Source organism: Haliotis cracherodii, unplaced genomic scaffold (assembly GCF_022045235.1).
Source record: "Haliotis cracherodii isolate W230 unplaced genomic scaffold, xgHalCrac1.p SCAF_17, whole genome shotgun sequence".
NCBI classification, from domain to species: domain Eukaryota; kingdom Metazoa; phylum Mollusca; class Gastropoda; order Lepetellida; family Haliotidae; genus Haliotis; species Haliotis cracherodii.
Window position 1 is genome coordinate 17,967,901 of NW_027266272.1, and position 23,633 is coordinate 17,991,533.

Consider the following 23,633-nt stretch of genomic DNA (forward strand, 5'->3'; position numbering starts at 1 on the left):
GTCCCTTGGGCATGCCAGAAACCTATGATTGTGGGTTCGAATCCCGGTTCACCTGATTATATTTCTAGGTTTGTCAAGCAGACACACACACACACGTGCATGCATGCATGCACTATATAAGTGAACCCACGCTTGCTGTAAAGGGCAACTAATGGGATCAGGTGGTCAGGCTCGCTGACATGGTTGATGCATGTCATCTATCCCAATTGCTTGTTGTCAATCACTGGATTATAACTATTTACAGACCACCGTCATATAGCTAGAATATTGCTGAGTGCAGCGTTAAACATCAAACAAAATCAATCTCCCCTTCACACAAGGTATGTATTCATGTCTACCAACATCAGTATCACCCAACCTTGAAATAACAAGGACCTATTTTATTTCTGAATTAGGTTTTAAGATTTCCGAGACTAAAATGCCACAGCAAGTACATCATGAGCTACATATTAATGATATCAATTCACTGTAATTCAATTTAATAGCCTAGAAGTTCAAAATATTGTTTTTCGTGAGCAATGCATTATGTTATACGACAACCCAGTGTATACTGCTTATGTGTTGTGACTATGCTGTCGTAAGAGGCGACTAACGGGATTGGGTGGTCAGGCTCGCTGACTTGGTTGATGCATGTCATCGTATCCCAATGGAGTGGATCGATGCTCATGATATTAATCACTGGATTGTCTGGTATAGACTCGATTATATACAGACAGCCGTCATATACATGTAGCTGGAATATTGCTGAGTGCGGTGTTAAACAACAAACAAAATGGATTTTATGTTTTGGTTGTATGTAAAAATTCTGTCAAGCTGTTGTTTGTTGAAAGAGAGGAATAGATGCTTAGTCTATATAAATATCATTCTAGCAGTCACAGTCTCTATTTCAGAGGTTCTCTCAGTAGGTATTTCCTCTAAACTGCCAAGTGCAGCTCCTTAAATAGTGCCAGGAGGGGTTCCCCTCCAGTGACGAAGTACAGCTCCTTGCATAATGCCAGGAGAGGCTTCCACTCTCCTTGTTCCCTCTAATGACGAAGTAGGGCTCCTTATACAGGGGGTTTGTTCTTTAGTTACTCACTTTGATGATGAAGTGCAGCTCCTTATAATGCCAGGAGGGCATGGGTGGCCCAGTTGTCTATGACAGAGTTACATTCCTCAGGCATGCCAGGATCCTGTTTGAGATCCCTGATTCATCTGGATTATAATTTTGTGTTCGTCACATCCATACTCTGGGGTCAGCCAAAATTCTGTGTTAGCTATTTAGGTCTTCAGCAACCCATGCTTGCAATTAAAAGCGACTATGCTTGTCGTAAGAGGCAACTGATGGGATCGGGTGGTCAGGCTCACTGACTTGGTTGATACATTTATCCCAATTGCGTGGATTGATATTCATGATATCAATCACTGGATTGTCTGGTCCAGACTCGATTATTTACAGACCGCCGTCAGATAGCTGGAGTATTGCTGAGTGTGGCGTTAAACTACCAACCAAAGCGGTACATGTCAAGCACCTGCTTGATCACCTGGAGCTTTCTGGCCACAAGAAGTGGACAGCATGATGTAACTGAAATACTGTTCAAAGCAGCATAAAACACACATCCCTGACTCCCTCCTAATGATGCCCATGTATTGTAGAAGTGGATTTTCTACATGTGGCATTTTAGAAACCTAGGATCAGGAGATTTCTCCTTAATAACAATTCTAGGTATATCAGCATCATGTCTATGTACTCATGGGTTTGACCGAAGCCGGAAACCCCTACAGGTAGACCAGTGAAGATCTGGGGTAGCATAGGCCTTCAGCAACCCATGCTTGCCGTAAAAGGCGACTAACGGGATCGGGTGGTCAGGCTTGCTGACTTGGTTGAAGCATGTCATCGATCCAAATTGTGTGGATTGATGCTCATGATATAAATCACTGGATTATCTGGTCCAGACTAAACTCATTCACTCACATTTTGGATCTCTGAGAATTCGTTAGCACAAAAAACAGTATCTCATAATCAGCAACAAATTTATTTCACATATAGGAACTTGATCATTCAGAAACAGAAAAAAAACTATCAATGCCAGCTCTTCTTAAGAACTTTTCCAAACAAATACCGTATTCGACGTAATAAGCGCCCACAACGATATTTGCTAATATATTGGCTAGTGAACAATCCCTGTTGGCACCCCTTCCGATTGATCAATGAATACAAGACTTATTTATTCGCGTATAATACGCACTCGTGTGTTATATGCACCCTTAATCATGGGCAATTAAATTCTGGAAAAATATATCTGTCGTACATAAACATTTCAGGCTGTCAGCATAAACCAGGAAATTTATCTTTCAACTCTGTTTTTTCCACCAAAATAATATTCTAATAAGGGCCCCCTATTTCTAATTTTTAGAGCGCCCTGGGCGCTTATTACGTCGAATACAGTATGATGAGAGCATATTCAATGCAGGCTTTGACTGAATGTAATGGTTTACCAACACATCATCTACGGTTCAGGGATTTATCTCGACCTGCTCAGAGGTCTTGTGTTCCGCCCCAAAACTCAGTAAAAAAATTCCCCAAATGGAATCACCAATTTCCTCATCCAAGTCCAATTACAAGAAATGTATTTTTTGTAGAAGTGACTTGTGTTTCACCAACCAATTTGAGCAAAATAACGATTTTTTCCTCAAATTGCCTGCCAAGTGCACTTAGTCCGGAATCCTGGATAAATCCCTGAGGTATGTCCGTCAACACACACTTCCTTGCTAATGGCACCATTGTGTAGCATGGAGTGCTTCAAGACTCTAGATGAGCGGATATTTTATCAATATTGAAATCATACGGAATGAATCAAGATGTGAAGACGCAATCATTATTATTGATCGTCTGTGAAAACATCACCGTAAAAATCTGATATGAAGGGATAAAAGATATAAAAAGACATAAAACAAGACTTCACAATTTAGACTGACTGGAAACCCAAGGCCATCATAAAAAAACAAATAACAGAAATAGTTTCAATATATTTTCATTTGTTTGACTGGTCTATCCTATGTGAGAGGTGGTGGGGTAGCGGAGTGTTAAAGCGTGTGCTTCTTCCACTGAAGGCACAGGATCCATTCCCCATACGGATACAACGTGTGAATCACATTTCTGGTGTGCCTTGCCGTCATATTGCTGGAATATTTGTAAAACCGGCATAAAACCATACTTACCGACTCACCATCTTCAACGAATTAGTATAAAATATAGAATTAACAAAAACTTTTAACTTGCAAATTATTAAATTAAGTGCGTCATATATTTAGTCTTTTGCACTACAAGTCCTTTTCAATAGAGAGAGGGTTGGTTGGTTGGTTTGTTGTTTTATGCCACACTCGACAATATTCCAGCTATCTGATGGCGGTCTGTAAATAATTGAGTCTGGGCCAGACAATCAAGTGATTGATATCATGAGCATCGCTCGACGCAATCTGGATATGATAACATCTAAAAACCTTTTAATATGTTAAAGGAACACCTCTTTTAAAAAATTAGCCCATAAAAAGGGACACTACGGCCTTGTTAAGTACATAATTAGATAACACGTCCTTTTTCCAAATGTCATATTCGCCATTACAAAACCTATGCAACAGAAATAATTCATACAGATTAAAAAACTAATTCCATAAATTAATAACTTTGAAAACCAATTATAAATGTTTCAATTTTTATATACACTTCTTGTTATTAACACAAGTTTTTGAAGTTTGCAAATACTCTTATCAGAATGTGGTACAGGTATTGTTTGTTTGTTGTTTAATGCCACACTCAGCAATATTCCAGCTATATGACACTGGTCCGTCAATAATCGAGTCTGGACCAGACAATCCAGTGATTGACATCATGAGAATCGATCAACGCAATTGGGATATGATGACATACATCAACCAAGTCAGTGAGCCTGACCACCCAATTCTGTTCGCCACCTCTTACAACAAGCATAGTCGCCTTTCACAGCAAGCATGGGTTGCTGAAGTCCTATTCTACACCGGTATTAAAAATGATAAGTGCCATTGGTTAAAAAGACATAACATTATCAACGCTGTTTGTGCTCTTTTATAATATAAGGATGAGGAAGTCGGAAACTCATTTTAATGCTGTCAATGGTCACAATAAATTGTTTTCTTCCTGCAACCAAAGCGACCAATCATTTCACTTGCAACACTTTTATCTCGTTCTCACATTTTTTCCTTCCTTCCTACATTTTAGGGTCAATTTACTTAAAGTTCCAGATTCTATGAATAAAATCAGGAAACTAATGCGAAAATGTGAGTTTCCCTCATCATGTGTCATGTGAGGTTCACTGCAAATGGGCGGAAAAAGCTCACATCAAGCAATGTAATTGAACATTATATTAAAAGCTTCTCAGCAAGAAAGGTGTTGCGTTCATCAAGCAGTTATGACAATAGCTAACTGTGTATGATGTCACCTACAAATAACCTGTCAAATAATCTCATAATTACAAGCAAAATACTGCTCATCATCGGAGTGAGCATGTCCCGTACAGTAAAAGCAGTCTTTGTGAATACATAACACTGCTCACATACCTTCAAAGGATTGCGCTAACTCCTGCATCAACACTAAGATTAGGATCTCCACAATCTTTGTTGGTGACCTGGCCTTTTGAATATGCAGTAATTGGAATTTCCTGGTTTGATTTCATGGAAATTACAATACATGTCCCGTGTGTGTGTGTGTGTCTGTGTCTGTGTGTGTGTGTGTGTGTGTGTGTGTGTGTGTGTGTGTGTGTGTGTGTGTGTGTGTGTGTGTGTGAGCGTGTGTGTGTGAGCATGTGTGTGGTACCTAGTTCGATTCCCCACATGGGTACAATGTGTGACGCCATTTTTGGTGTCCCCTGCTATGATAATGTTGAAATATTGCTAAAACAATACTCACTCACTCAAAGGCAGAGCTACTTGCATTAATTTCATGACACATTTCAGGCAAGGGGTTGACACTTGCATTAATTTGGCGACATTAATTTCATGATTTGCAGTACATTATCAACACTTTGTATACACACTGTTCCTCTATCACTTATGAATACGTGGATCAATGCTCATGATATCAATCACTGGATTGTCTGGTCTAGACTCGATTATTCACAGACTGCTGTCATATAGTTGGAATATTGCTGCGTGCAGCGTAAAACAAACAAACAAACAAAAACTTATGAAAACAAAGTCCTACGTTGATATTGTTAGCCAACAAATCGAGCCACTTTCTGCATCCAGTGAGGAAAACCTGCGAACGCTGCAACCAATCTGCAATATCTCTCACGCAAAATGTGCCATAGCCTTGCAGCCATATCCCCTATTCATGCCTTAATGTCACTTATAAACCTCCGGTGAAGTCATCCCATTGTTCTCTATAGGGTTTTCTCCTCTAAGCAAGTACTTGAACTCAAGCATAAAGCCGGGAGCGACTGTGAACATACATAGCCAGGACTTACTGTGTGGTTTGATTAATGAATGTATCCGTCTAAGATGTTGGATCATAAGTCAAATTCAGTCTTGTTGAGTAGTAAGACCTCGGGGGGATTTGTTGAAAAGGAACACCTCGGGCCTTTTTGCTCTCAAAACTTTTGACCTATTCCCCCACTCAGATCTTACAGCTCCCACCAAGACCTCACTCTTGTTTGTGATACTTTATAAAAAGTTCATGCACACAGCAGACTCACTTGACTTTTGTGAACAATACTCATCCTAAAATCGGATATACATCACTACTACACTGCATGTATTCACTGATGATGGAGGCTGGTTGGTTGTTTTACGCCGCACTCAGAAATATTCCAGCTATATGACGGCAGTCTGTACATGCCGTATTCGACGTAATAAGTGCCCAGGGCGCTCTCAAAATTAGAAATACAGGGCTCTTATTAGAATATTATTTTGGTGGAAAAAAAAGAATTAAAAATATATTTTGTGGCTTATAGACAGCCTGACTTTATATACGACAGATATATTTTTCCAGAATTTAATTGTCCATAATTAAGGGTGCATATAAAACACGAGTGCGTATTATACACGAATAAATAAGTCTTGTATACATTGATCAATCGGAAGGGGTGCTAATTGGGATTGTTCACTTGCCAATATATTAGCAAATATCGCCGTGGGCACTTATTAGAGCGGGGCGCTTATTACGTCGAATACGGTAATCAATCCAGTGATTGATATCATGAGCATCGATCCACACCATTGAGATGGATGACATGCATCAACCAAGTCAGCGAGCCTCACCACCCGACCCCGTTAGTTGCCTCTTTCGACTAGCATAGTTGCCTTTTACGGCAAGCATGGATTGCTGAAGACTTATTCTACCCCGGATCTTCGCGGGTCTGATGATGGAGGAATGTGATGTATTGACAATATAGTAATTATGATGAAGAAACATAACATTGGAGATGTTTATTTATTTCACTAGTTTATTTTTTGTTTTTTAATGACACATTCAGCAATATTCAAGCTCTATTACGGTGGTCAGTAAAATATCAAGCCTGAACCAGACAAGTGATTGACATCATGAGCATTTATTCCCGCAATTGGGATACAATGACATGCATCAACCAAGTCAGTGAGCCTGACCGCCCAATCCGGTTAGTCGCCTCTAATGACAAGCATGGGTTGTTGAAGGCCAATTCTAACCCAGATTTTAACAGGTTATTTCACTAGTCATCAGAGTTTGTAGCTTGAGTGAGTGAGTGAGTATGGATTTACACTTCTCTAAGCAATATTCCAGCAATATCATGGCGGGGGACACCAGAAATGGGCTTAACAAACTGTATCCATGTCGGGAATTGAAACCAGGTCTTCGGTGTGATGATTTTGTTTGTTTGTTTATTTGTTGTTTAACACCGCATTCAGCAATATTCCAGCTATATAACGGTGGTCTGTAAATAATCGAGTCTGGATCCAGTCAATCCAGTGATTGATTTGAGCATCGATCCACGCAATTATGATTGATGACATGCATCAACCAAGTCAGCTAGCCTGACCACCCGATCCCGTTAGTCGCCTCTTACGACAAGCATAGTCGCCTTTTATGGCAAGCATGGGTTGCTGAAGACCTATTCTACTCTGGATATCTGGATGAGCTAACACTTTAACCACTAGGCTACCTGACTGCCATTGGTCCTGCTTGAATGAGACCATAATGTTTTACTATGTTTTCATTTTCTGTCCATTGTTTTGTTCAGTTCCAATTTGTAGCAAAATTGAAGCATTGAGAACTTATTCAGAATTATAGCCCACAAATGCTACTGGTCTATGAGATCTACCATGATGGGATTTCTACTTGTCCTATGGCATGAATGTTTGAATTTCAATTGCCGGGTACATACTCATTGATTGATCTCAGAGGCTGCTATTCTGCCACTGGACTACAGCAAATGTCAGATAAAACTCCAAAACATACAACCTCAACATTTCTTACATCATGTTATTATGACAATGTTGTAATTTTGGCAAAGGTGATAACAGGACAAACAAAAACTAAACAGAAAGTATTTGCCAATTTAAGGTGGAAGTCAATGTAACAATAAAAATAACATATACTACTATATAGGTCAATGTGACCTACTACTGTAGCGCAACACTGTCGTTACCTTAGGATGACCTCAACATGACAGATAAATGTATAAATATGCCCCGGGGCTATTTAGAAGATATGCTTCTGATGATGTCCCTGCGATGCCAAAAACATAAAGTTGTTTCCAATACAAAGCATGGTTGCATCCACAGTTAAATTCTGACCAAAATTAAATGCATCCTGATTTACACAGTGCTACTAATAATTGAAAAAGTTGTACAATATGAAATGAAACACCTCTGATTGAACATCAACTTGCTTGAAACATGAAATCCTATATAAATGCTTATACATATGAAAGTTGTTGCGCTAAGACCACTTTGTGGAACATTGCCCTGGGCCCCACTCCCCAAAACAATCTTAGACCTACAACTATTGTAAGTCTATACAGAAGGGGGGGCGTTACGATCATCGTAGCGCTAAGATCACTATGTGGACCATTGCCCTTAAAGCCCACTCCCAAAAATGACCTAAGGCCTAGGACTATTGTAAGTCTATGTAAAAGTATGGGCGTTACGATCATCGTAGGGCAATGATCACTTTGTGGAACACATCTCTGGGCCCCACTCCCCAAAACAATATTAGACCTACAACTATTGTAAGTCTATGTAAAAGTATTGGTGTTACGATCATCGTAGGGCAATGATCACTTTGTGGAACATATCCCTGGGCCCCACTCCCCAAAACAATTTTAGACCTACAACTATTGTAAGTCTATGTAAAAGTATTGGTGTTACGATCATCGTAGGGCAATGATCACTTTGTGGAACATATCCCTGGGCCCCACTCCCCAAAACAATCTTAGACCTACAACTATTGTAAGTCTATACAGAAGTATGGGCGTTACGATCATCGAAGCGCTAAGATCACTATGTGGACCATTGCCCTTAAGGCCCACTCCCAAAAATGACCTAAGGCCTAGGACTATTGTTAATCTATGTAAAAGTATGGGCGTTACGATCATCGTAGGGCAATGATCACTTTGTGGAACACATCTCTGGGCCCCACTCCCCAAAACAATATTAGACCTACAACTATTGTAAGTCTATGTAAAAGTATTGGTGTTACGATCATCGTAGGGCAATGATCACTTTGTGGAACATATCCCTGGGCCCCACTCCCCAAAACAATCTTAGACCTACAACTATTGTAAGTCTATACAGAAGTATGGGCGTTACGATCATCGAAGCGCTAAGATCACTATGTGGACCATTGCCCTTAAGGCCCACTCCCAAAAATGACCTTAGGCCTAGGACTATTTTAAGTTTATGTAGAAGTATGGGTGTTACGATCATCTTAAGACTAAGATCACTCTGTGACATCACCCTGGCTAGGTTGTTGTAGCCTAAGGACTAAGATCACTCTGTGAATCATCACCCTGAGAATTATTGTGATGAGTTCAGAGGTATGAGGTTTTACTTTGAACAAGTATTTTCTTGACCACTGGCAACTGCAGATGTTTGTGAACCACCATCAACATCTGTGTTACCATGGAGAAAATCTGTTCTTCTAATCTTCACTGCTTGATTTATTAGAAGCCACACCAGCTTGCCGTGGAAGGATTCTTTCTGCAGAATTGCTCACAAAACAATCCTGAGGAGTGTCATTTTCCACTTCTGACAGGAAACTTACCATATCCACATCCTGATCTTCTACACTGGCATCTGATGTTTCAACCCCATCAGTGAAGCTCCCAGGAAGACTGTCCACCCCAGCAGATGGATTCTCATGCAGCTGTGAGACTAATTTCGCAACAGATTTTCTTTCACCACAAAGCAATTCATTCATTGTCCAAGTCCCAAGAGTCTTTTGATGCACCTTCTCAATGTGATCCAGAATCACCTTCTCCTCACAAGCTATTGCATCGCAGTACTTACACCAAACAATGAGCAGTAGGTTGTCATGCACATGCTGGATCAGGCCATCTATATCACTGTACACACTTTTGCAATCATTACATACATGTCTTGTGACAAGTGGATGGTGTTCCTGAACATGTGTTTGGTACGAGTGCAACACGTTTGTTTCAAACTCGCAATTTGGGACGCTGCACTCATGCAGATTTCCATACCTGTCGGAGTGGTTATGGACATGAGCAACAAGAGCATCTCCATCACTGGCTGTAAATCCACAATGATGACAATCCAATGCACCAGGTAATGTACAGACTGAAGCATGCATCTTGAGCTCATCCCCGTAGAGACTCGAAAATCCACAAGTAGATCCACAAACATAGAACATCCGTGTCTGGGAGGGAGTGCCATCTGCATCAGACGGCAAGTCCTTTAAAGGATTTGGGGCAATTTCTTCTTTTTGTAATTGTGTTCCCGTTGTCCTCACCCACTCCTCAACAATACTTTCTTTGATAATCAATCTGGTACTTCGACGTCTGTGTCCTCCACTGGACCTGTTGGAGGGGTATGTGATGTTCTTGACATTTCCTGTACAATGTGTGTCTGTTCTACTACATGCAAAGCATGAATGAACACGAGAACGTCTCTGTCTAATCAAGCTATCACAACTGCATCCATTGTCCTGAGAACTAATGCTGTCTTTGATAACTAATCTGGTACTTCTACGTCTCTGGAACTCTTGGTTACTGTCAATGGGTACACTGCAAGGTTCTCTGCTACTGTCCTCTTCTGAGGAGATCTCCCTCCCTCCTGATCTTCTGGTTAATGATCTGGAACATCTTCTTGGAAGCTCTGATGCAAGTTTTCTGTTGTAACATGGAGAACGATACAAATCTTCTTGCTGTGATTTGTACTTTTTATTAATTCTTTTCTTTTTAAGGTCATCAATGGATTTTCTTTTTCTTTTCTTTGTTTCATTTGAAACAGTCTTACCCTGGAGCATCTGTTGCGTAGATTTCACTGCAGTGTTTGAGGTAGACGACTCCACTTTCAGGCACTCTGCGTTCTGGACGTCCACTTCATGTTCACTCTGCCGAAGGTCCTCATCAGCTATCACAGTCTCAACATCAATCATTTCTTGGTTGTCCAAGTCAGGTTTCATCACCGTTACCCATGGACTACTAAAGCCAAGTTCACCACCAACATGAGATGCAAATGGCACCTTCCTGTCCTTATTGTTTACATAGATCAACCCTGGCTTTTTATTGGTATATAATATAACCAGCATTTGTTCAAAAGCACTTCTGTTTATCCTCCGATTGTTACTGAGACGATATTGAGCTCTTGCACATGACTCACCATATTCCCATTTGCTGCTAGTTTCTATGTCATCAGAATTAGTGTTGTTTTCAGCTGTCTCATGTGAAGCATCTGTGTCATCACCTTCACATGGACAATGTTCATGCTTCTGTCCACCATCCAAGGTTTCAGGAAGGGTAGGCTCTACAGTACCATCAACTTGTAATGATGGCAAACTGCATTCCAGTTGAGACTTTGTAGATCCCACAACAAAGGAATCCAGAACATCATGGGATGAAGACAACCAGCTGTCCTTAACTCTTGATGATAATTCTTTATCACCAGCATTTTGCACTTCCTTAGAAGCACCACAGTTCTTCCTTTCAGATGCTGGACCAATTTCAGCTGAATTGTCACCATCATGTGATAGAGAGCACCTGTTATATATTTTTGAACCTGAGTCGGATATGTCCTGCACATAAGTTGAAGTTAGTTCTCCAGTTTCATCAGACATTTGATGCTGCTGTGATAAAGAACACCCTCTTGATGCTGGCTCTCCTGCAGAACCAGCTGTTGGTCTTTGAGATGCTGCTGACAAGGAATCCTGTTCTCTGGAAGGTGGAGAGGTTGATGTAACATTCAGAAGAGAACTTACGTCATTACCTATTGAAGTTGGTGCTCCTGGGTGCTTTAGTAATGAGGCAGCCCAGCTATTATAATCTAACCCTGGTTTCAACAGTGTGGACACATCTGACCCCTGAGAACCTCTGTCTCTCTGTTTCAATGATGCTACTCTCACATTCGCTGAAAAAGTACCAGGGAACCTTTCTCTGGAAACTGTTCCTTGTTTGACTGGAGAACATAAATCAGATTCTGTTTGCTTTGGTGCAACGCTTGCAGAAGCAGGGAATGAAATTTTGTGTGAAAAGGTCATTTCATTTTGTTTGGATGGTGGTCCTTGATGATCTGAAACATCTTTGTCCCATATGATTGTTGGTGGGCTTTCTTGAGCAGAAACTGATACCTTATCATCAATTACCTTTTCTTGGGATAACAATTCTGAAGAAACCCCAGGCTGTATCAAAAGTTCTGATGCTGTTCCAACTTTGGCAAAAACATCATGGGAAGAAGAGTCTTCAATTTCCACTTTTACCTCCGGTTTATTGGAAACACCTTCCAAGATATTCAAATCAACATCTGCTTTTTGTGTGTAACTCTTCGCTTTAAGTTCCTCTGAAAGTGAAAAGGTCTCAGACAGAGTTTTCGTTTTTCTGAAACTCCTGTCTTGACATCTCTTACCCATCAAAAGTCTTTTACCGGCCTCTGTTGTTATTCCTTTCTCAAGGCATTTCTGACCTGTACACATGTGTGACAATCCTCCTTGATGACTTGGGAAGGCACCTCCAACATTCCAAGAGTTCTGATCAAGGGATTTATGATGTCTTTTAATTGTAAACCTGACTTTTCCATTCTCTGATGTGTTGATTTGATCCCTGTTTGTTGAAGACAAGCTACTTGTCAGGAGAGGTTGATCATTAACATTTCCTGACATCTGTTGTTTAACTGCCCCAAAATTGTCTGGATGGTTTGGACAAGGATTTTCCACTGTACCAGGTATCTCATTCAATGCCTGAGGTCCAATAACAGACATCAGACTGTTTGGCTGGTTTGGACAAGGATTTCCTACTGTATGAGACATCACATTCAGTGTATGAGGTCCAATAACAGACATCAGACTGTTTGGCTGGTTGGGACATGGATTTTCTACTGTACGAGGCATCACATTCAATGTATGTGGTCCAATAACAGACATCGGACTGTTAGCTTGGTTGGGACATGGATTTTCTACCGTACCAGGTATCACATTCAATGTATGAGGTCCAATAACAGACATCGGACTGTTAGCTTTGTTGGGACATGGATTTTCTACCGTACCAGGTATCACATTCAATGTATGAGGTCCAATAACAGACATCGGACTGTTAGCCTGGTTGGGACATGGATTTTCCACTGAACCAGATATCACATTCAATGCATGAGGTCCAATAAGAGACATGGGACTGTTTGGCTGGTTGGGACATGGATTTTCCACCGTATGAGGCATCACATTCAATGCCTGTGGTCCAATAACAGACATGGGACTGTTTAGTTGTGTCTGGAGCAGACTTAAGCGAAGTTGGGATTTTGCCATATCCACTGATGAGTGTTCAGGATTTGACATGTGACAGGACATCAATGGCAATGGATTTGGAAGAAGCGTTGCTATGCTAGGAAGTCTTCTTGAAGGTGACATCTGAGGTGGCTTCCCTGATGGTCCTGAAGGATTAGGAGCAGGTACTGTCTGCAGGGTTGAGAGCAATAGCTGCACTGGAGGCAGGGTCTGAAATGTAAGGCTTGACATTGGGGAAGTGTTCATATTGCTGAAACAAGATGTCTCTCCTGTAGAATAGGTTTGGATGTTTGACACGGATGATGACTGTGTTACTGTGGACAGTACCGGAATTGTGGACAAAGCTTTGAAATAAAAGTCTGTCCCTGGTAAAGTGTTCATATTTGTGACACTGGATGAATCCCCTGATAAGTTGGTTGCAGATGCTGATTGTTGCAGAGCGTTAGATATACTCTGCTGGCTTGAGGACATCACTGGAGCAGTGGAAGAAGTCAGGATTGGAGAGTTTGACCAGGGGATCATTATAGGGTTAGGCATACACTTCTGGCTTGAGGACATCACTGGAGCAGTGGAAGAAGTCAGGATTGGAGAGTTTGACCAGGGGATCATTATGGAGTTAGGCATACTCTTCTGGCTTGGGGAGATCATTGGAGCGGTGGAAGAAGTCCGGATTGGAGAGTTTGTCCGGGGGATCATTATGGATTTAGGCTTACACTTCTGGCTTGAGGACACCATTGGAGCAGTGGAAGTCAGGATTGGAGAGTTTGACACTGAGAAGACTTTGGTAGCCTGGTTATCAAATGTATGCCATGCACTATAGCCTAAAGCAGACGGCTGATTGTTAAGTTTAGAAACTGGTGCAGATGGAGTCTTGAGGTTTGGAAGTAGAGGTGAACCATTAGCATTGGTCACACATGACTGCTGATCCCATCTAGATGCAGCACACAACTGCTTGTACAATTCAGAATCTGGAAGTGAAGATGGAGTCTTTAGGTTTGGGACTAAAGGTGAACCTTTAGCATTGGTCACACGTGACTGCTGATCCCATCTAGATGCAGCACACGACTGCTTGTACAATTCAGAAACTGGAAGTGAAGATGGAGTGTTTAGGTTTGGGACTAAAGGTGAACCTTTAGCATTGGTCACACGTGACTGCTGATCCCATCTGGATCTTGCCCTGGGTAATTTCTTGTCATGGTTTATTTCTCCAGCATGTGTGGAGAAATGGCTCTGGTATAATCCTGTCTGCCGATGAATTTCATTTGATCTTGAGTGAGATTGGATAATAGGTTGGTTTGCTGGTACAGTTCGCAAAAGATGTCTTGCTTCATCAACACTATGTACTCCACTTTGAAAATGAGACTGAGCAATCTGTGTTGGGTTATCTGTGAGTGCTCCAGTTTGCGCTTGTCCAAATGGCTGTGTGTCTGTTTCATTACGTGTTGGGGGATAGTGGGACACTTCTGAAGCTTCATTTCTTCCATAGATTGTCAGCCATGTATTCTGGAAACAAAACTGATGTATATGCATGAACTGTTAAGAGAGAAACTTTGTGTAGGCTGATTCTGGTACTAAGAATGAGTGTGTGAATATGGTTTTACGCTGCTTTTAGCAACATTTCAGCAATATCACGGCAGGGGACACCAAAAATGGGCTTCACACATGTTGGGAATCGAACCCGGGTCTTCGGCATGACGAGCAAATGCTTTCACCACTAGGCTACCCAACCGCCCTCTGGTACTACGAAACTGTCTGATGTATGTAAATTATTTGTCAAAATGTTGAAAACTTCTTATCTACAGAGAAGGTGTACGGAATGTGTGAATGTGTGCTTGTTTGTTCTTTAACACTGAACTCAGCAATATTCCAGCTTCATGACATGGCCCGTAAATCAAGCAAGTCACCCAGTCTGCCATTGGGTAATGAATGAATGTGGTATGACAACCACTCATCACATTAGTTATTCTGGTGTAGGGCGTAGTGGGTATGGGGGATCTGGGACTTATAATAAATAAGAGAAGAAATTGTCCCTGAAAATTATTGAATTAAGGGTCACATCAGAACAACCTTTCATCCAACCAATCAGAGCCTTGCTTACCAGATCATGAAAGTGACTGTCAGAATGTGTTTTCTAATCATGCACTCACGAGATATTTAATATGGGGTATTCCGAACGACAGTTACGGGTTTTATGATTATATCTATACAATCTAGGCCATCTATAAGCCATGCCAGAATGTTCTTATCAGTTTTTAATTTTTTTAGTTGAGAATACGTTAAAATGTGTTTTGAAATGTAGTCGCCAGTTTAAAACTAGTCTCGTAAAGCTCGAGAAACCTGCTTTCTGATTGGCTAATGTCGTTTTCTTGTCAGTCAATTCATTGGTCGGTCAAAATTCGCGAAAGGTCGTTCTGACGTGACCCGTAATGGGATGTCCTCACATCTTTGTTTAGCGGTAGCGAGAAATAAGATTTGATTTTAATGATATTGGACTTTGACTTTGTGTGCTGGCGATTAGGTGCCTCACTCTGGCAGTGTGGGTTCGAATACCGATTGGACTCAACCCCCCTAAACTACTAGAATTACTAGTGTTATCCCAAATATAACATATGTTACATTTAACCGCTTTCTAGCGAAAACTAAGATTGTTAACAAACATAACCCACCAATATTTGGTGGGCGATAAGATGGACTACCTCCATTCAATGGCATATCGTATGGTGTACAATGTGATGGCCTGCAGTGAGTAAATGACATTGGTTAGAACCACCTGAAGGATCGTGGGTCATGTGGTGGACTCCCACCATTACCCGACATCTGTGCTGAAGGCCTTGGGTATGGGGTACAATTTGATGGACGCCAAGCATCAAGGGACATATTTTGTAAATGTCTCCTCAAGTATGGTCTGGGATTTAATATACCCCTACAGTTGGATGCCATCATTTGTGTATGCCTCGAATATGGTTTCTGACGTGATACACCCCGACAATTAACAAAATGTTGTGTTGAAGGCTCTACATGGGGCTCGTAATGTGATGGGCTGAAGCCGTTGACAGACATTTTTGCTGAATGTACCTTCCTTTGTGGATGATGTGATGACCTATTTACCAAACTTTTCAAACATGGCGAATGATGTGATGGCTTAGAGTCATGAACTGATATCTGTGGAGAACGCATCATATTTGGCAGGTGATATGATCGACTGTCATCATTAATTTGAGATTCATACTGAAAGGTATTTGAGAATGGTCTTGTGGGCAAGTCTCTCAGATCTTGGATGTACCTCCGCACATGAGTTTTTGTTTGATCTACAGACATAACACCTGATACTGGCAATGCTCTTACTATACTTACTTCCCCCGACATCCTGACAGATGTGCTTGATCCATCAGACAGTCCAGCTTGGTGTGTGGTAGATGGAGGGACAGCCCAACCATTAGAGGAAGGCTTATGTACAGAACCAGATGTACTTGATCCATCAGACGGTCCAGCTTGGTGTGTGGTAGATGGAGGGACAGCCCAACCATAAGAGGATGTCTTACATGCAGAACCAGATGGTTCTTTTCCATCCTGTATTCTTCTGTTTTGAGCATAAGATGTAGTGTTTTGCATATTAAGAGTGTCATTTGAGTCATACATCTGTCCCATGTTCACAGAAGAAGCAGATACTTCAGTCTTCAGATTTGGTGTCGGACTGCATCCATGTGACACCGAATAAGAGTTAATCTCAGATAAATCTTGAGCTACATTTACTGTTGTTGTTGGTAAAGACGTTTCCCCCTTGATCGTAAGCTGTGAATTTACAGCTATGGTCAGGGGAGATGCTGACAAATCAGACACGTTCTTTTCTGGAAAAGCACCTTTGGGAGGTGAAGGCAACAAATACTCCAAAGGTTCAGTCTTAACCTTAGTTTCATAGTTTTGAATTGTAGCCAATATTTGTCTGACACGATGATCCTTCTTCAGGTCTTGAGGTCGCTCTGGACCATGTGTTACAGCAGCCCTGGAGGCATCCTTTTTGACTTCAGTCAGTGAGGAGGCGGTAGTAGATGGTCTCAACAGCTCATTTTGCAAAGATGCTGCTGCTGCTACTCCCAGGTTCTTGGAAATGTCAGACATGACATTTGTTTGCAAATCCACAGAAGTTGTTCTGCAAAATAGTGTCTCTTTCAGAAGCATGTTCAATAAATTCCTTCCTGTAAGTGGCTGTGACAGATCTGATGGACGCTGACTGGTAATACAGTTAGTCTTGTCCGAACTGGATTCTGATATAGGGAATGACTTATTTAGACCTGAAGACACAAGTATTGCAGATGTTGGGATATCCATAACGTTCCTGTTGCCCTGTCTTGTGTTTTCTTGTACACATATAGCTGGGTCTTTGCAGGACTTGAGGTCTTGTGATGAACCACCAGATATGTTCTCCCATGCAGATTTGCTTCCCTTGTTGGCCACAGTAACACTGCCAACTCTGTCAGTCCTCCCCAGCGCATGTATTTCTCCAGCGCTGTCTGTCTTGACCACAGTATCTGTTCCTCTTGCAGTGTCAGACTTGGTGCAAGAATTTGTTCCTCTTGCAGTGTCAGACTTGGCCACAGAATTTGTTCCTCTGACACTGTCAGTCTTGGACACAGTATCTGTTCCTCTAACACTGTCTGTCTTGTTAGCAGAATTTGTTCCTCTGACACTGTCAGTCTTGTTAGCAGAATTTGTTCCTCTGACACTGTCAGTCTTGTTAGCAGAATTTGTTCCTCTGACACTGTCAGTCTTGGACACAGTATCTGTTCCTCTGACACTGTCTGTCTTGTTGGCAGAATTTGTTCCTCTGACACTGTCAGTCTTGTAAGCAGAATTTGTTCCTCTGACACTGTCAGTCTTGTTCATCGTATTTGTTCCTCTGACACTGTCAGTCTTGTTCACCGTATTTGTTCCTCTGACACTGTCAGTCTTGTTCACCGTATTTGTTCCTCTGACACTGTCAGTCTTGTTGGCAGAATTTGTTCCTCTGATAATGTCTGTCTTGTTGGCAGAATTTGTTCCTCTGACACTGTCTGTCTTGTTGGCAGAATTTGTTCCTCTGACATTGTCAGTCTTGTTGGCAGAATTTGTTCCTCTGACACTGTTAGTCTTGGCCACAGAAATTGTTCCTCTGATACTGTCAGTCTTGCTCACTGTATTTGTTCCTCTAGCAGTGTCAGTCTTGGCCACAGTATTTGTTCCTCTGACACTGTCAGTCTTGTAAGCAGAATTTGTTCCTCTGACACTGTCAGTCTTGTTCACCGTATTTGTTCCTCTGACACTGTCAGTCTTGTTGGCAGAATTTGTTCCTCTGACACTGTGAGTCAGTCCCACAGAATTTGTTCCTCTGACACTGTCAGTCTTGTAAGCAGAATTTGTTCCTCTGACACTGTCAGTCTTGTTGGCAGAATTTGTTCCTCTGACACTGTCAGTCTTGGCCACAGAAATTGTTCCTCTGACACTGTCAGACTTGCTCACAATATTTGTTCCTCTAGCAGTGTCAGTCTTGCTCACTGTATTTGTTCCTCTAGCAGTGTCAGTCTTGGCCACAGTATTTGTTCCACTGACACTGTCAGTCTTGTTGGCAGAATTTGTTCCTCTGACACTGTCAGTCTTGACCACAGAAATTGTTCCCCTGACACTGTCAGACTTGCTCACAATATTTGTTCCTCTAGCAGTGTCAGTCTTGTTGGCAGAATTTGTTCTTCTGACACTGTCAGTCTTGGCCACAGTATTTGTTCCTCTGACACTGTCAGTCTTGCCCATAGTATTTGTTCCTCTGACATTGTCAGTCTTACCCATAGTATTTGTTCCTCTGACACTGTCAGACTTGCTCACTGTATTTGTTCCTCTAGCAGTGTCAGTCTTGGCCACAGTATTTGTTCCTCTAGAAGTGTCAGTCTTGGCCACAGTATTTGTTCCTCTGACACTGTCAGTCTTGGTCACAGTTGTTCCTCTGACACTGTCAGTCTTGGCCACAATATTTGTTCCTCTGACACTGTCAGTCTTGTTGGCAGTATTTGTTCCTCTAGCAGTGTCCGACATGGCCACAGTATTTGTTCCTCTGACACTGTCAGTCTTGGCCACAGTATTTGTTCCTCTGACACTGTCAGTCATGCTCACAGTATTTGTTCCTCTGACACTGTCAGTCTTGGCCACAGATATTGTTCCCCTGACACTGTCTTGCTTGTTGCCAGATTTTTTTTCTCTTGCAGAATCAGTCTTTGCCACAGTATTTGTTCCTTTGACATGGTCTTTCTTGCCCATAGTATTTGTTCCTCTGACACTGTCAGTCTTGGTCACAGTATTTGTTCCTCTGACACTGTCAGTCTTGGCCACAGTATTTGTTCCTCTGACACTGTCGGTCTTGGTCACAGTATTTGTTCCTCTGACACTGTCAGTCTTGGCCACAATATTTGTTCCTCTGACACTGTCAGTCTTGGTCGCAGAATTTGTTCCTCTGACACTGTCAGTCTTGGTCACAGAATTTGTTCCTCTGGCACTGTCAGACTTGTTGGCAGAATCTGTTACTCTAGCAGCGTCAGTCCTGTTGACAGAATGAGTTCCTCTGACACTGTCTGTCTTGTTGTAAGAATATTTTCCTCTTGCAGAGTCAGCCTTGGCCAAAGTATTTGTTCCTCTGACACTGTCAGTTTTCCCCACAGTATTAGTTCCTCTAGCAGTGTCAGACATGGTCACATAATGTGTTCCCTTGACACTGTCGGTCTTGTTGGCAGTATCTGTTGCTCTAGCAGTGTCAGTCTTGGTCCCAGTATTTGTTCCTCTGACAGTGTCAGTCTTGGTCCCAGTATTTGTTCCTCTGGCAATGTCAGTCTTGGCCACAGTAATGACTTCTCTTTCAGGGTAAATAACAATTCTTATATCAGTATTATGTTTCCCAGTGTCATTCTTAGCCACTGTGTAAGTGTCTGGCCCATTAGAGGTATCTTTCTTGGCATCATTCTCTGCAACTGTATTTGCTTTTCTTTCACCATCGTTTTTGGTACCAGCTGTCTCTGATGGAAATATTGCAGCTGCTTGTTTGGGAGAAGTGTCACACTCCGCTGTCTTGCAAGACACATGCTCTACATCAGTGCATTCGGTCGTGATACAAAAATCATTCCACAATGACCTTGACACAATGTCACACGAAATTGTAGAAACATCAGTCAGTTTTAGTATTTTGCTCTTTCCATAAGTTTCATGGACACTTGAGGAAAGTTTTCTCTTGCCATGAAGGGTCTGCATACTATGATAAACCATAGACAAACTATCTGACAAAGTTGTTGGTTTGGATTGTTCATAAATATCTTGAGGCTCAAACTGGACCAAAGATGTAGGAGTCTTATGAGAATTCTTTTTAGTCTTGTCTCTCATTGGATCAGTTTTGCCAGTCTCTTCTCGGAATGTAGCGCTTGTGTCAGTCTCTTCTCTCATTGAATCACCAGTGCCAGTCTCTTCTCTGATTGGATCAATTGTGCCAGTCTCTGCACTGATTGGATGAGTTGTGCCAGCCTCTGCTCTGATTGGATGAGTTGTGCCAGCCTCTGCTCTGGCTGGATGAGTTGTGCCAGTCTCTGCACTGATTGGATGAGTTGTGCCAGTCTCTGCACTGATTGGATGAGTTGTGCCAGCCTCTGCTCTGGCTGGATGAGTTGTGCCAGTCTCTTCTCTGATTGGATCAATTGTGCCAGTCTCTGCTCTGATTGGATGAGTTGTGCCAGCCTCTGCTCTCATTGAATCACCAGTGCCAGCCTCTGCTCTGATTGGATGAGTTGTGCCAGCCTCTGCTCTGGCTGGATGAGTTGTGCCAGCCTCTGCTCTCATTGAATCACCAGTGCCAGTCTCTTCTCTGATTGGATCAATTGTGCCAGTCTCTACACTGATTGGATGAGTTGTGCCAGCCTCTGCTCTGATTGGATGAGTTGTGCCAGCCTCTGCTCTGATTGGATGAGTTGTGCCAGCCTCTGCTCTGGCTGGATGAGTTGTGCCAGCCTCTGCTCTGGCTTGATGAGTTGTGCCAGCTTCTGCTCTGGTTGGATGAGTTGTGCCACACTCTGCTCTGATTGGATGAGTTGTGCCAGCCTCTGCTCTGGCTTGATGAGTTGTGCCAGCCTCTGCTCTGATTGGATGAGTTGTGCCAGCCTCTGCTCTGATTGGATGAGTTGTGCCAGCCTCTGCTCTGGCTGGATGAGTTGTGCAAGCCTCTGCTCTGGCTTGATGAGTTGTGCCAGCCTCTGCTCTGGTTGGATGAGTTGTGCCACACTCTGCTCTGATTGGATGAGTTGTGCCAGCCTCTGCTCTGGCTGGATGAGTTGTGCCAGCCTCTGCTCTGGCTTGATGAGTTGTGCCAGCCTCTGCTCTGATTGGATGAGTTGTGCCAGCCTCTGCTCTGATTGGATGAGTTGTGCCAGCCTCTGCTCTGGCTGGATGAGTTGTGCCAGCCTCTGCTCTGGCTTGATGAGTTGTGCCACACTCTGCTCTGATTGGATGAGTTGTGCCAGCCTCTGCTCTGGCTTGATGAGTTGTGCCAGCCTCTGCTCTGGCTGGATGAGTTTTGCCAGTCTCTTTTTGGAATGTAGCGCTTGTGTCAATCTCTTCTCTCATTGAATCACTCGTGGCAGTCTCTTCTCTTACTGGATCAATTGTGTCAGTCTCTGTGCTTATTGGATGAGTTGTGCAAGCCTCTGATCTGATTGGGTCAGTTTTGTCACTCTCTGCTCTTGCTGGATGAGTTTTGTCAGTCCATGTTCTGATTGGATGAGTTTTATCAGTCTCTGCATGGATTTGATGCGTTTTGCCACTCTCTTTGCTGACTGGATCAGTTGTGACAGCCTCTGCTCTGATTGGATCACTTTTGCATACCTCTGCTCTAATTGGATCACTTTTGCCAAACTCTGCCCTGACTGGATGAGTTTTGCCACTCTCTGCCCTGATTGGATGAGTTTTGTCAGCCTCAGCTCTGATTGGATGAGTTGTGCCAGTTTCTGCACTGATTGGATGAGTTTTGTCAGCCCCTGCACTGATTGGGTGAGTTTTGTCAGCCTCAGCTCTGATTGGGTGAGTTGTGCCAGTCTCTGCACTGATGGCATCAGTATTGTCAGTCTCTTCTCTTATTGGATCAGTTTGGCTAGTCTCTGTCTTGACTGGATCTGGTGTTTTAGTATCAGGTTCAATTTGTTCAACATCCATGTTCTTGCTATCTTCATCCCCTTCACATACCTTGGTGTCTTTTGTCCCTGCTGAATGGAGCTGATCACTGCTGCTATCTTCCAGGCTCACACCTGTTCCATCAGAAAAACATTTCAACCGTTTCACAATCTTGGAAAACTCATCCTCATTTCCACCAGGAATTTCAGTTCCAAGACTTGAATAAATGTCATAAAATTCTTCTGACTTCTGTACTAAATTGCGTCTTGCCCTGTTAAATCTTTGGTGAGTGAACTCTATCTCTTCTGTTAAATCCTCCGCCTTTCTATCAATGAAACTAAAGACACGGACAACCATTGAGTCATCATCTACATCTTCGGGATCTTCTTCCATGAGCTGAGGAAATGATTCACCGTCTTCATCAGTGTCTGTTTCCGTGAGATCAATTATCTCATGAAATGATTCAACGTCTTCATCACTGTTTGTTCCAGTGAGATCAATTATCTCAGAGACCGAGCTATTTGTTCCTTTGACATGGTCTGTCTTGCCCACAGTATTTGTTCCTCTGACACGGTCAGGCCTGTTGGCAGAATTTGTTCCTCTAGCAGTGTCAGTTTGGTTGCCAGAATGAGTTCCTCTGATGCTGTCACTCCTGCCCATAGTATTTGATGTCACAAAAGATGAGGAAGCAGAATTCTTACATCTGAAACAATGTTTTTTGTTAGGATGTCTACAAGAACTCCCAACAGTTCCACCACATGTCTGAGGATTGTCTCGAACTCGAAGCTTCATCCTGCCTGATGTAGCATATCTTTCACAATTTGTTTTCTTGCTAGATCCTCCTGAGTTTGTCTCATGACCCAGACTGCCAATTCTTCTACTGTATCCTTGGTGAAGATTTTCAACTTTTGTCTGGCACACTTCAAGGCAATATTCTCTAGACTGCCATCTCCTTCTACCTCTTGAGCTTGTAGGGACTCTCTTATTCTTGATCCCAGCATGTTGAGACAAGCTGGCGCACTCCTGGGTAGCAGCGTTCACCGAACTTGGGGGCTGGCTGTTGGTGTTTGTAGCTGTAATCGGAAGACTTCCTCTAGTCCTCGTCCTGATTCTTGTGTTGTACTCTTTCATCTCCCTTTGATGTTTCTTAGAAGATGTTTTTGCTGCTTTTGGCATTCTCTGTTTGGTTAATGAATTCTTGATCTGAAATAAAAATCGAGTGCCTGGTAATGAGTGAGTGAGTTAATATTTAACGTCACATCGGCAATATTTCAGCCATATCGTGACGAGTGCCTGATAAACAATCTTGGCTACTGTATAAATTTCCCCTATTAGATGCTCAGGTGTCTACTAGGTTAGCGGAAGCCATCGACTGGGCATCCGTTAGTGGGCTGGCATCTGTTCTCTTTAATGCTAGCACAGTGGCAACTCACTACCTTACCGAATCCCATATTCTACAGTCAAACAAAGGGTCCAAAGACATGTTTGTTGTTAATGCTGCACTCAGCAATATTCCAGCTAT

At 42.4% G+C, this 23,633-nt stretch overlaps 2 protein-coding genes across 2 annotated transcripts; both read right to left on the bottom strand.

The window, feature by feature from the left end:
- Window positions 1–914: 914 nt before the first annotated feature.
- LOC139464655 (streptococcal hemagglutinin-like) lies at window positions 915–20,788 on the bottom strand. The gene is made up of 3 exons (XM_071246177.1): window positions 16,486–20,788; window positions 9,254–14,028; window positions 915–1,025 (listed from the first exon to the last, which is right to left on the bottom strand). Exons 1-3 carry the CDS (start codon window positions 20,786–20,788, stop codon window positions 915–917), a joined length of 9,189 nt encoding a protein of 3,062 aa, XP_071102278.1.
- A 50-nt stretch (window positions 20,789–20,838) lies between these two features.
- Window positions 20,839–23,287, bottom strand: LOC139464656 (uncharacterized abhydrolase domain-containing protein DDB_G0269086-like). The gene is made up of 2 exons (XM_071246178.1): window positions 21,599–23,287; window positions 20,839–21,528 (listed from the first exon to the last, which is right to left on the bottom strand). Exons 1-2 carry the CDS (start codon window positions 23,285–23,287, stop codon window positions 20,839–20,841), a joined length of 2,379 nt encoding a protein of 792 aa, XP_071102279.1.
- Between the last annotated feature and the right edge of the window lie 346 nt (window positions 23,288–23,633).